Source organism: Pezoporus flaviventris, unplaced genomic scaffold (genome assembly GCF_033815535.1).
Source record: "Pezoporus flaviventris isolate CSIRO_AGI_PZ_B2104156 unplaced genomic scaffold, CSIRO_AGI_Pfla_v1 ptg000081l, whole genome shotgun sequence".
Lineage (NCBI taxonomy): Eukaryota > Metazoa > Chordata > Aves > Psittaciformes > Psittacidae > Pezoporus > Pezoporus flaviventris.
This window is the reverse complement of record NW_026892629.1, coordinates 3,448,506-3,462,210: the sequence shown is the minus strand read 5'-3', so window position 1 is coordinate 3,462,210 and position 13,705 is coordinate 3,448,506. Positions and strand designations below refer to the sequence as shown.

Below are 13,705 nucleotides of genomic sequence, written 5' to 3'. Positions count from 1 at the left end.
CTAGTTTCAGCAAAAGTATCCTTTCTGAAGTTCAGTTCCTCTTGGATGCTTAAGAGTATTCATCAGCTCTGTTATCACTGGATACTGGAATCAAATGATGTTGTGAGAAACTGTAAATGTAAATCAACATGAGTAGATTCTTCCATGAACAGGCATCAGCCTGCACAGACTACTAACACATACAGTTCTGTACTCAAAGCAAAAAGAATATCCTGCCTGCTTTGTTGTGGTAGCCAGAAGACCGAGTTCTCCACTAAAACATGTTTGTCGAGCCTTGCAATCTGTAGCAAGCAGGTACTCCCACCTGTTATTATTGTGAGCAATTATTTTTCTAAGAATATTAGCTCACACTCATCATTATTTTCTCAATAATAAATGAGATTTTGGTAGCTAGATTTCTTAGCATGAGGCCTTAGCACATAGCATAAAAGTCCAAAATGAGAACTCCCTTTTACTTATGAAGCCACTATTTACATTTAGATGTATCAATCCATGATAGCAGGTATATAGCCACAATGCTCACTATTCAAACCCAGGAACTGTAAGAGTTGGATCCACAAAGCCTCATGACTCAGGATTGGCAACAACAGAATATAATTTTCTCTGATTCTGAATAATCCATTTGTTGTCAGTCTCAGAACCAGGGCCCATTAATATTCTCTGTTGCTTGTCAAAGAAGGGAATGCTATTGCTGCATGTCCATGTGACATGACGTCATTGGAAAAATGTTATGAAGGATGCACTTCTGATTCTGCAAGGGATGTTGGGCCTGACAGCAAATAGGAAAAGCTTTCTCTATTGCTTTAATTGCAATCGCATTTCATAGGCCTAGCGGATACCTGTTCTGCTGCAACCCTAATTCTGAATTCTCAGATAAGAAAAAAACTCTTATCAATGTCCAAAAAAACTGTATTCAGTGTTTGCTACAGCCTTGAGCATTTCTGTTTTCTTTCTACTGCCTTTAACCATTGTCGTCAGACTTTTGCATTAGCCAGTTCAAGGAGAAATATGATTGCTTGGAGTAACCATGTGTGTTATCCCACATACATCAAGTGTGTATTGCCTGTTATATGCAATCTGTCTTTTATCATCAATGCCTTTTTAAAACAAAGGGGTTTATTTACTTGTTGAAGGACACTATTAGATAAAAAGGACTGAAAATAAAGAAAGAAGAGTCCACATGCATACTTTGAGTTACATGATCTTATGCCAAGTACAAGCAATATTTGGGATTCTTCCTGTTCATCTACTGCTTCATCAATTCATATTTTATGAAGAATGTCCACATGTGGCTGCGAGTCACTAAGTCTGACACATGTTGCTCTAAAAACTGTTCTATTGCTCTCCAGGGAGAGCAAGTTAGAGCAAGTTCTAACTCTGCCATTGTGTCTTAAGGGCCTTGGATGGGACTTCCTCCTCCTTTCCCTTTGCTGCCAGGCTTTGCTGTCCAATCAAACCCACAGGGTGAACTATTTATTCCCTTCCAGATATTTTCAGCAACGGTTATGGATCTAGAAATTCTACCAACAATTATTAAAATAACCCCTTCATTTGTTGCATTTCAACAGAATTGTTTTTCACAAAAGGAGTGCAGGCTGCAACCCTTTCTCTTTCAGCTTCTGTTCCCAAGAGTGATATTTGTTCCTATGCTGCCTCACCAGTCTGCCTTCTTTGTGCTTATTTAAAAATACAGCCTTAGCTCTCAGAGTGACTACTAGCTTTTTGGATGACAGGTCTGGAGTATCCAGCTTGAACAGGCTTTCCAATGTAATGCTCTGCTGCAAAGCCGTTGTAATCTTATGCATGGTTGGAGCTGAAGCCTTTTGCTAAGGGAAATCATAATGGCTCTTATATGCAGAATGTGCTCACACACCTTAGAAAAGAGCATGCAGGAATAGAGGTCTATGTCAAAAAGAGCTCTGGAGTGGTTGGCCACTCCCCCACCCATAATCAAGATATTTCTCATTACTACCCCTTTGAACTTCATCTATTACACTCCATTTTTAAAGATGCAAATCTCCTGCTGTTCCAGCTTTTCCTGATGCAGATTCCCTCCCTTCCTCCCCCTTTCCTTCCTTGCCCCCTCACACTCTCTTTGCCTCTTTCCACACCATTTGTCCTTCTCTCTGTGGTAAGTCTCTCTTAGTACTCCTCACCCTCCCACAGGACCTTTATTCTTGCCAATTTCTTTTGGCCTACCATCCATTCCAGACTGCACAGTCTCTGCTGTACCTTTGTACTCCTCCTTCCTACCACATGAAACAGTGCTGTCTCCTGCTTCCCTCAACTAATTCAAGAGTTTGCCAGTACTCCAAGCCATTCCCTAATGCCTGACCCGCCTGTCCAAGCTTCCAATTTCAATCCTCTCCTGGCACAAGAGTCCTCATCAATATTCCCAATAGAAGTCCTAATTTGCATTTGACCCACTCTCACAAATGACTTCTGCTTTTACACCTCATTATTCTAGTCCAATTCTCCCCAGACTTTTCATAGGCAATATGGCTCTGGATTCACTTCACACTGAATGACAATCCAGTAACTTTGGTTATTTATGTGAATTTCTTCAGGATGAACACCACCTCTGGAAATCTTTGTAGTCTTGCAACTTTGATGATATCTTTGAAACACCTACTTCACAATGTCTCAAAACTCCCAGTCTCTAGAAACAAACTCTCCAAGGCTGCACCTAGAGAGCATCCAGGTGCATACTGGGCTGAAACCTTCCTGGAAAACACTGCAGTTTCTTTCAAGTACTCAGGCTCAAGCTTCCTTCCCAGGAAAAAAACTGTTACATACACAAGTCTCACTCTGGTATGGAGCTGGGATGTGGCCAGGGCACATATTCAAATTTCAGAGCTAGGAAATAATACTGGCTCTCCAGTTTAGCATGGCATCTGAATCAACTTTGATAATTACTGTGGGCTTAGTGGCAAAAAACAGTTCTATTGAAAATGACTCGGTCACTATTTCTTCACATCTACAGGAACATCAAATTTCCTGGAGAGGAAAGAACACTATTGAGAGTAACTGGAATCACCATAGACTGCAATTTGCCTGTCTTTCTTACTATACAGGCACATACACCATCTCTTCTCATCCCCAGTTTCTTAATGCTTTTGCACTTCCTTTTTCTTGGCTTAGAGTTTTATATCCAACATAACATACACAACATTTTTTTGCCAATGTGTTTTTCTTTTTTTTTTTTGCCTCAAGGCCTCTTTCTTGTCCCCCTGGTTTGGCTTCTGGAAGAATCAAGTGGCAGACTGGTGCTTGTCACTGGTGAGAAAGGTCACACAATTTGCTGCACAGGCTGCTAGAAGGGTGAGAAAATGTTATGTCCAGGCTGTGTTTGAGATGCCATCTTTAAGGCATCATAATCTGTACCGCAGAAAACAATTAGTGCTAAGTAATTGGGATTTGGAAGCCATGTATATGGATGTTCATGCACATGCTCTTAGAAAAATAACCAGTATCTGGCTATAGAACAAATACCTGTTCAGTCACTTATGAGAATACTTAAGAGATCAAGTTTAGCTATGCCAAAATCTGTCGTTAAACATACTGCCAAAATCATATTAAACGCCATACTTATAGAAAACAAGTGTTCAAAATTTTCCATCTTTGGAATACAGACGGAAGTCTAGCATTAAATAAAATGGCAACAGAATTAATGTTTAAAGAGCATATTTTAATAACTTTCAATCTATTTTTACATGATAAATTTTATTGACAAAATAATGGGCTTATTATACATCACAAGCTGCCACAATATAATTAAGGCAAGGATAGAAGAAGAGAACAGAAGTACCTTTATTAATTTCCTAGGTTATTTTAATCAAATGGGTATCCATTTGAAACTACTGATCCAATAATGAAACTATACCCAACTTCAAGTACTTAGTTTCAGTTCTGACTTCCAGTGTGTATCCTTCAAGGAGATTTTTTCACCTGTGTCTTCATTTCCTGTAAGGAAGTCACTCCTGACTTCTGCAAGTAGGTTAGATGAATTATAACAGGGTTTTACAAGTTCTACGTTTTCCTTGAAGATTTTCAAAGGAAAAGGGACAAAGTCTTTCAAGCATAAATAAAATAACTGCAGATAACTCATCATTTATATTCTTAGAAATGTCTCTTCATAACAGGGTATGGCACAGCCTCCCCCCAAAACCTCAATGTCATCTGGAGAAATAATTAGTACAGGTTGAACATCCTCAAGATTTTTAAATAGTACCAAATTGTATAATTCCTTAACAGTCTTCTGCAGAGCCCAGCTAATTTAAGGCTACAATAGTATGATCTGGTTATTTGGCAACTATCTGCATAAAACCATTTCAATAACATTGGGAAATAATTTTCAGAAAAATACTGAATGACTTCAGTTACAGTTTATTCTTTGTTTCTAACCCATGAATTTCCTCAGCTGACAGTACACTGGTGGAAAGTAGGAATTTTCTCATCCTTTACTATATTTCGCATCTGTGTTTTAGAAGAGTTTAAATCTATGTTATCACTAATCATTACAATTAGGTTAATACTGTTTTCTGTAATTAGTTTCTAATGAACGTATGTTCATTGACAAAAATTGCAGCCTATATGATATGCCATTTGAGCTGAAGCTGCGTGAGAAATGCTCATCATAAAATAACTCCCATTTATTTTGCCTAAGCACCAATGCTGCAAACACTTATGGGTGAGCCCCATTTTACTGTTGTGAAGAAAAATTGATTTAAATAAATAGAAACTCTCAAGACAGTATGGTAAAAGTCTAATTGAAGTCATGTCTGAATTATTTCAGCATGGAGCAAAGAGAGCTGCCAAGTGTGATTCTTAAATATTTTAATACACATTCTGAAGTAAATGCTCTACTGAACAGAAGCTGAGACTCAGAAGTCCTGTCAGAGAAGAAGCACCTCTAGCCTGTGTCCAGTGCAATGCTGTCTCCATCATGGGATACTACTATAATGGAATACATATCATCGGTAGCAAAAAGATTGCATTTGGTCTTGTATAAACCATTTTATTAGTGAGTCTGACTTTGTAGGTGAGCATTTTGGCTATGTATTTATTTCTATTGATATTTAATGCTGATACTTATTCCTAGATATTTATTAGTGTTTATTAATATTTCTGTTGTAGTAATCAAGAGAAAGCTTGGACACTGGTCATGACTGGGATTAACAACACATATATCGAGATTTGAGAGTTATTTAAAGAGATATATAATAATAAGCCAAACCATTAAAAATTCAAAATTCACTTTGACATTTTTTGACTTAAGGATGTAGTCACCCTTAGTGAGATATTCTGTGGTCTAAAAAAACCCATTAGGACTAGTATAATTAAGGCTATGCTCTGTGTTGTTTTACACTTTGCCTGAAATGATATATATATGTATAGACATACATTTTTCAAAGTGTATATATATATATCAGCACCTGGTTGTGATCCTCCCTTCTCTCTTCCTCCCCTCCAACCCCCCCCAGTCTAGCTAGGCCTCATGTAGATCTATTTTGTTTAGTGTTCTTTTGCATAACTGACCTCATTGTAGGTGAAAGAAGTCCACCCAGGCCAATCCCATGAAATAAGGAGGGCCTTTAGTTTTTACTGTTTTCTGAGCAACAAGTGACAGAAAATAAGTGCTCTAGGTGGTATTTTTATTTGAGAATGCAGGGCAACGATGGAGAGAATCCAGGCAGGTGGCACATCGGAAACTACTTTTAGTGTGCAAGCAGGCTAGGTTTTAGACGAGAAGAGGCCCATCCTAAGGACCATGCTGAGGAACCCCGCGTTTCTGGGGCGCCCGAGGAGCCCGGCTGTGGACGACTCGGCCTCGGACCCGCCCCGGTGACCCCTCACTGGAAGCGGGGAGAGCAGCGCCCCCCCCCCCCCCCCCCTCAACGCCCCGCTCCCGCCGCCGGGGAGGAACTGTCCCACCGCTGTCTCGGGTCCGTTTCACGGAGACGACGGGGCCCAGCCCCCGGCCTCAGCAGCACCTGGCGGGGCGGCCGATGCCCAACCTCACAGTCCCTCTCCCCCAAAAGTGCGAGGCATTATTTTTGAAGGCGCCCAAAATAGCGCGCGGCTGCTGCACAAGTCTCCTTATTATTCCTCCGGCGTCGGCAGTAAATCAGGGAAGATGATACACCTCCGCCGGAGCCGCTGGCGGCGGCCGGGGTTTTGGAGAGGGTGACGGTTGTCGAAAGTGGCCGGTGGCCAGTGGCGGCTGCCGGAGCTGGGGCGCAGCGGCAGCGCGGGCGAGGGAGGAAGAACCGCCGCGGCGACGGCCGTTTCCCCTTTCCCCAGCCCCGGCTCGGCGGGCGCATGCTCACTGGTGCCCGCAGCCCTGGACCATATTTGTCAGAACTACTCGAGAGACGGAGAAAAGAGAGAGAATTTGGGGGGGTAAGGAGCGGCGGGTTCCGAGCTAATCCGCCAGCCGGGCAGGGAGCGGCAGCGGCGAAGGCTGGCGATGGGGTTTGATTTTCCCCCTCGGTGAGGATGAAAGTTGGGAGAGAGCGCGAGAGATAAAGGGAGAGGCGCACCTCCTCTCCCTCCCTTACGAAACGTATCTGGGGAAGGGGAGGGGGCTTCTCCCCCACCACCTCGGGCAGGGAGGATGGAAGTTAATGCTGGGGAAAGTGGGCAAGTGACTCGCAAGTGGCTGGGGAGCGGCTGGGGCACAGGGGACCGCACTAAATCATAAGTGTGCGAGTGTGAAAGAGGAACAAAAGAAAGAGAGAGGTGCCTGGTATTTCTTTTTCTCTTCCCAAACACACGAAGGGTGTACATGGGTAGATGTATGCGCTGTGTATTTATATACGCACACGGGCACGCACGCACGTATGTGTATGTACATATATATCTATCTGCGGGGGAGGGAGCTGTGGAAATGTGTTGGGGGGGCCTTTTTGGGGAGTGGGGGGGGAGTGGGTTCCGAAGTGAGGGGGAAGGGAAGGGGAGAGACATTTTGCAGACTTGCCCCACCAATGAGCTTGTCAGTTGGCTCCATTTAATGACACTTACGGGGCACCGCCGCGCTGTTGGGAACAATGTGATGCGGGTGCAGCGGCGGGGGGGGGGGGGGGGAGGGGGGACGCGGACACGGACACGGGTGTGCGTGTGAGCGCCGGACTGGGAGCGAAGGAGGGGAGGATGGAAAGAAGGAAGGAGGGAGGGGGCTCGCTGCCACTCGAGCCCCCCCTCTCCAGCCCCGGCTCTTTGTTCACACAGACTGAAGGACGTGGAGAAGTGCGGGCTGCGAGGGGGCAATGCTCAGCGGAGAGGGGTGTGAAGGAGCCCAGGGTTGTTTTTCGGTCGGAAGCGGCGGGAGGTGGCGGCTGCCGGGATATACCGGTTGAATGTGCCGTGGGTTCCCGTGTGCGAAGGCCTCTTCAGCGCTCAGCGGAGTTTGTGTTTTCCGTCGCTCCTGCACTTTGTGTGATTGTGTGCGAGAGATATTTAAAATATAATCATCTCCCAATTTCCGCCATTTTGGGGAAAGTTTGCACACACATACACATACCAAAAAAAAAAAAAAAAGCTTCTAGCATTTTTTTTTTTTTTAAGAGGCGAAAAAAAAAGTCTTTTAGCTCGAGTGCTCAGTTCCTGCCTCTGTGCGGTGCGTGCGCGGCGCTCGCTGCGCTGCGGCAGACACGCGAGGCGGCGGCGAGCGGCCCCTGCCCGCTCCGGGCTGCGGGTGGCGGCGGGGCCGGCGTCTGTCACCGCCGGCGGCTCCGCGGGCCGGCCTGGGGGGCTCCAGGGGCTGCCCCGGGGTGCCGGCGGTGTATGTGAGTGCACATACACGTGAGTGCGCATTTTGCTGGGGGGGTGGTGAGGAGGGCTGGGGGCAGGGAATAGGACGCGGCTTTCCTGTGAAGTTGCGCGCTCTCGGCTGGAGTGCGGCCGGGCTGGGGGAGCGGCCCCCGCGCACAAGCGTGTCTCCCTCCCCGTCCTCGCAGCCGGTGCACATAACAGGATATGGGCACACTTGTTCTCGCTAACGTGTGTGAGGTGGTGTTTTGTTGGCCGGGGGAAAGCGGAAAGCGATTTTTGGAGGGATGGGGGGTGGAGGCGGACGACGGGAAGGCGCTCCGGCGGAGCCGGGGCCGGGGTTCGGGAGAGGCCGCCGGGGCGGCAGCGCCCGAGGGGGGGGGGCGCCGCGCCGGGGCCGCAGTGGAGCCCGCTGCCCACCGCCATGGCTTTTCCCCCTTTACCCGTCGGAGCGGGCGCACACGAGAGCGTGAGAGAAAAAGTTGTAGCACGGGGCCGGGCGCTGGCGGCTGCGGGGCTGGCGGGGGGCGAGCCCTCTGGGGGCGGTGTGTGCCCGCCCCGCCCTCGGGAAGGGGCGACCTCGCCGCCGAGGGATGCGCGGGGATCGGCTCCGAGCGGCCGGGGAGCAAACCCCAACAGTTTCCTAGGAAAAAAGAGAGAGCTCGCCCCCCTCCTCCTCCTCCTCCTCCGCGCTGGGGGAGGGGAGGAGGGAGGAGAAGGTAACATTTTTTCAATTTTCAAATATATGTTTTTTTCTCCTTTCCCCTAGGAAAGAGCCTCCTTTTCCCGGATTCCGTTCTCGGGGGGGCGGAAGGAGGCGGGGGGGGGGGGGGGGGGTAGGGCTGGGAGTTAAAAAAGCCAAGGACCCGGTAAACAAGCAGAGTCCCTCTCTCGTTGTGCAACTTCCTCAGGAACATTTAACACCCAGTTCCTCTCCAACCCCCTTGCACGGCGCTCGCCCCCTCTCCGGGCAGGGGCACTCCCCCTCCGCTGCCTTTAATTGCCCCCGGTGGGGGTGTGTGTGGGAAGGCAAATTCAGGAGAGAAACGGAACAACTTGAGAACCGCTTTCCCCGAGCGCTCCGCGCAGGATTCGGCCGGGCGGGCGCTTTTGTCTCGGAGGTTCTGTCCGAGCCTGGGGAAGACGCGGACCTGAGCCCGGGTTTTCTCCAGAAAGTTTCAAGTGCAGCGAAAACACGCCGCAAAACTGGCCAAGGAGGGACCTCTGGTGGTAGGCCGCGGGCTGCCGGCGCCGGGGAGCGGCGGCCGCGCCCGCCGGGCCTCGCCGCCGCGTTCCGGCTGCCGCGCTGCGCCGCGCCGGGAGGGAGGGAAGGAAGGCGGGAGGGAGGGAGGCAGGGCAGGCTCCGGGTCGGCCGCGACCCGGGCCCGCCAGCTCCCAGCCGCCTCGCCGCGGGTGGGCCCGGCCCACGGCCTGCGTGGGGAGCTGCGCGGGGCGCGCCCCGTGGTCGTGTCGCTTGTCCCAGTGGAGAGCGCGGTGCGAGCGGCAGCGGGTAGCGCGGCTGGGGAAGGAGGCCCCTGGAGATGCGGCAGCCTCCCCGGGTGCCGAGGGTCACAGCCTTTTCCATGGTGTTAAATTACCTGTACTTAATTAATAGCATGGGTGTGTGTGTAAGCTTTACAGTGAAGGGTACCACTAGTTCCATTTTCACTTTTTTCTGTTTTCCTTCTTAATTTCCCTCGTGTGGTTGAGTGGCGTTGGACTGACCGTTTTTGCTGTTTGTTTCTACTCATGAATGGGTGCTTAGTCGTGGGTGCTAAAAATCAGGTGGTGAGCATAAATAAAACTCGGGATACAAAAACTTCAGCTTGTGCTGTTTTCGGAAATAGTCTGCATTCAGGATTGTGGCACAGTTTTCTCAATGCAAATTTCAAAGCTGTTCAGGAAACTGGTGCGTTTTACCAAGGAAGTTATCAGGTTCACAGAAGTTTGTGTGATGAATATCTGTCAGAGAGAAACTCCCTGAAACCGCCAGCTGAACGCAGTAAAGCACTCTGCTTAAATCGGGTGGTGCGGGTATTCATTTTTTCCTGGTGTGACTTCAGCAGTTTTGACTGTGATACAGTTGGTCTTCTCCTAAACTGGTGCTCTAATGAAGGTGCCCAAACCAATCATCTTGGATGTTTTTTGTTGACAGTTGGACAATTGAAGTGAACTCTGGTTTTGTGTGTTGTTGTGGTGTATGTTTCACCTTCAGCTTAATGAGTTTTTCTACTGCTGCTTTCAAAAGTTCTAGCAACTTAAGAAAATGATTATGTGATGAGTCCTTTTCCTCTGACTTGTTCAGTTTTATTGGGCATCACCTATTCTGTGAAGAGAGGCTGTTGACTTTTTGTGGGCTATTCCATTTACTGTCTGGGTTTTTAAATACTGCTGGTAAGGATGATGGATTGCGAGTGGTGGGTGTGAGGACCCAGTCATTACCTGGCATGGGGCTTCCTGAGAAGTTTGATAGTGTGTGTGCATAGTTGTAGCTTATTAGTGGTCCAATGGTAAGACTGCTCATTGCAATGGGAGAATTGAACTCTTTATGAGGGAGAAGGGAAGGTCTCTAAATGCAGTAGCCTGTTGAGTATATTTAGGAGCTAGAAAAAGGTGAATTAATTGTTAAAAGGACAGCAGAGCTCATGGAAGCTGCTGAGAACTGGCAGAAGAGGAAGAGCAGGTCATGAGTCAGACAAAAGGAGCCTTCAGACATACATTGAATTAACTTTGTGTAAAAAATAACAATATGAAATAGGTCAGGTGATAGATATTCTGTGAGAAGATCTGGTGCATCACAGTTCCTCTCAAGGAAGTGTCTGCACAGGAAAGGGGTCACAGATACACAAAGGCAGAAATTTTCTGTAACTTTCTGTGCTTGGTTCAAGGAGTTAAGAGAAACCAAGACTTTTCAGAGTTGTTGTACTCAGGTGTTGCTATCTGAGTAGGTTAAACCTCCACCGAGGCCTGCACAGACAATAACAGAAATAAAAGCCATGAAAGCATTGCAGAGGAAATAATTTTTGGTGTGAAGTGCAGGTTCTTTATGAACAAGATGAAAGTTGTTAGTGGTTTGTTTCATTAGATGATGGGATAGCTTTGATATTGGGTAACTTGTTACTGTACAGTTCTGTGGATATTTGAAAATGAGGTGGTAGATGAAGCTACATGTAACTGTGTTACCCCGTTTCTTTCTAGCGATGCTACAGCAATACCTGTATTAGCTTGCTGACAAAGGTAAGACTCAGGTGAGAACAGCATGAATCTCCTTTAGCACTAGTGCAGACTCGGGCTTCACAGCATTTTGAATGCATCTATGTCCAGATTCATCCTGTGAGGAAAAAGGTTTTAAGCTAAAGTATTGGGAAGCAGGAACAAACAGACACAATACCCCTGAAGAATCTAGCAGGCAGAAGAGTAGCAACAGATAAAGAAGAAGAAATAATGCTGAAGGGACCTCATCAACTGGAAATCTGGTCTGTTTTCTGTAACAAGTGTTAAGAATGGCAAAGATTTTTAAGCTGTCGTCCCTTTGTGAGTGTGTATAGAAGCTATGTACCTTTAAATTAACTTACTGGTAATAAACATCATAAGCAACTGGCAAATTAGTAAAATTTACTCAAACAGCTCTTTAGCGTACAGACCAGAAAAATGGCAGAACTGGTAATGTAGTTCCTAAACAACAAAAAAAAGGAGACTTGGGAGGAAATGTGTCATCTACAGATATCATTTTTAATGAAACAAAAAAATAGTTGAATCATTGAACAGGTATAAAGCAAAGCGTATATTAAAATGTGGTGAATAGCCTCAAAGCTTTTTACTGTTTCCTGCACTGTTCCTGTTGTGGTTGTTTTTCTTTCAGTGAAGATTAAGGTGCAAAAAGATGAAGGGTGATTAAAAAAAACAAGTGTTGCGTGCACCCAGGCCAAAGAGGGGATTGTGAGAAGAAAAACAGAGCTCTCCCCTCTGGGTTTACAGTGAGTTGGCTTTGGTTTTGCTGTCATCATGAAGCTAGCTTAATACAAAGTCTCTCTGAAGTAGAGGCAGCTACTGCTTTGTGTGGCTTCGGCGGTGTAACAAGTGAGCCCTGGTAAGTATTCACATTCTTACATGTCAAGTAAAGCTGAAGCTGAGCATCCACTTGTCCCTTGGTGTCTAGAAGTATAGAGTAAGTATATTTGCAGATCTGGTACACCAAGTTGTCCCTTGTGATCTGTTTTGTTTTCCTGATTTATTGTTTAGGGAAAATGTGGCTTTTCTGCCCATGGGTGCTGTACCAAGCAGCCTCCTCCTTGGAGGTGCCCAAAATAACCATCTGTGATGTTAGGATATAAAACTCACCTGTTGCCTTTGTTCCTGAACATCCATCAGTGGTGGTGTCACTGAGCCTTGTGGGGAAGAGGGACCATGTCTCGGCTCCATAAGGACCTCTGTTTATTCCTTGGACCTCACCCTTGGTGCCACTTACCAAGACCTCCTCTGGCTCCACAGACAGTTTTGCCTCTTCTCTCAAGAGCTGTTGTCTGGGGAAAGGACCAGCATGGAGGAAATCTGCTAGGCTGTCCTGTCATGGTGGCTGTAGAAATCCTCTAAAGTAAAAATAAAAGTACACAGAGATGCATGAAAAGAAAAGACATGCCATTGCAGACCGGTTATGCCAGTCTGGCAGTGCTGACTGGTGGCTTTGCTGCTGAAACCTCCTCTCTTTGCTGCCCAGTGACCTGGTATTGGGTTGGCCCCACTGGTTAGAAATCATACAGACATTTCACAGGTAGCACCTTAGATTTTCAAAATTTGGCTAGGTATCGGGTAGTTTTTAAAGCACTGACTGAAAAAAGTATCCTATTACTTTTTTATGTATTCAGTACGTGACCCTGTAGCTTTTTCAAAAACCACTTGTAAGCTTAATTGGCATATTCTCTCCTATTTCTTCACTTTACATCTTTGGAGAGTCTTTCAACAGATGAAAGTATCTAATTTTTAGTGCTGTTACGTCCTCTGTGAGGGACTCATTTACTGTTGAACCAGTTGGCAAAAATAAAGTTATTTCTAAGAGATGTGTCTAATTTTATTTTACATGCTTGCTTATTTTAATTCATTTATTACATATGTCTAAACCAAAGTTGATGTTGAAATATTAACATGCAGCAAACTCCTCTATAAATCTTACAGCTTATGGCTGTGAAGACTGAGATACAGCTACATCCCTAATAGATTTTGGAGATGCTTTTGGAAGATGACTGCTCCAAGTTCTTACTTTTATGTCCTTTCCTTCACGTTAGGTGGCATTCAGTGATAGGCATAGGAACATTACTGTAGTTGCTTTGCCTTGTTAACCTATTATTATTATTTATCTAGTTATTTGAATATTTTTACTGCTTTTCTGGAAGTGTAGCAACAGAAATGATAGCAAATGAAATCATTATGGAAAGAGTTACACTGGTTCAAAGAACTACATCAGAGCTTGAAAAGAAAAAAAAAAGAGTAGGTAAGACATTCGGTAGTTTTCTTTGTTCTGTGATTTAGGTGTATATATTGCTATGATTTCATCCTTTTTTAGTATCTTATTGCTGTAACAATTTAATTGGTCTCTATCTCACTCTACATTATCATTAGCAGAGGGAAATAGTCCTATCTTTTATCTGTTTAAACTCAACAAAGCTGGAAACATATTTTGTTAAATATTACTCCTTTTGGTAAATTAATTTCTATCTGTGTTGCCCTATGACCTTTTCATCTCCACCAAGAACACTTCTGAAGGCTGCAGTGTGTGAAAGTACAGATTGTGTCTTTGATGTTGAATTAATTTTAAAAGGGAAACACTAATGAGTACCTTATCAAACACTGGAATAGATTATTATTGCTGATTGTTACCTGAGGAGCCTTTGTTAGGTGTAAATAAGTTAAAATCTGTATATTTTCTTGAGAGAAGTAT

General features: G+C 45.6%; 1 protein-coding gene across 9 annotated transcripts in view; it reads left to right on the top strand.

The window, feature by feature from the left end:
- The first annotated feature begins 5,903 nt into the window (after positions 1-5,903).
- Positions 5,904-13,705, top strand: part of L3MBTL3 (L3MBTL histone methyl-lysine binding protein 3) — an 81,046-nt gene continuing 73,244 nt past the window's right edge. For 2 of the 9 annotated variants that reach the window (XM_061474996.1, XM_061474995.1), the window contains exon 1: positions 8,283-8,489. Coding sequence is in view for 2 of the 9 variants with exons in the window: in XM_061474998.1 (XP_061330982.1) it covers positions 11,274-11,308 (35 nt within the window). In the remaining 7 variants the exon portion in view is untranslated. Of the gene's footprint in view, positions 6,493-7,649; positions 7,804-8,282; positions 8,490-8,641; positions 9,001-9,235; positions 11,309-11,358; positions 11,748-13,705 lie in introns of those variants that run through there. The other 7 variants (XM_061475000.1, XM_061474999.1, XM_061475003.1 and 4 more) reach the window with 7 other exon arrangements.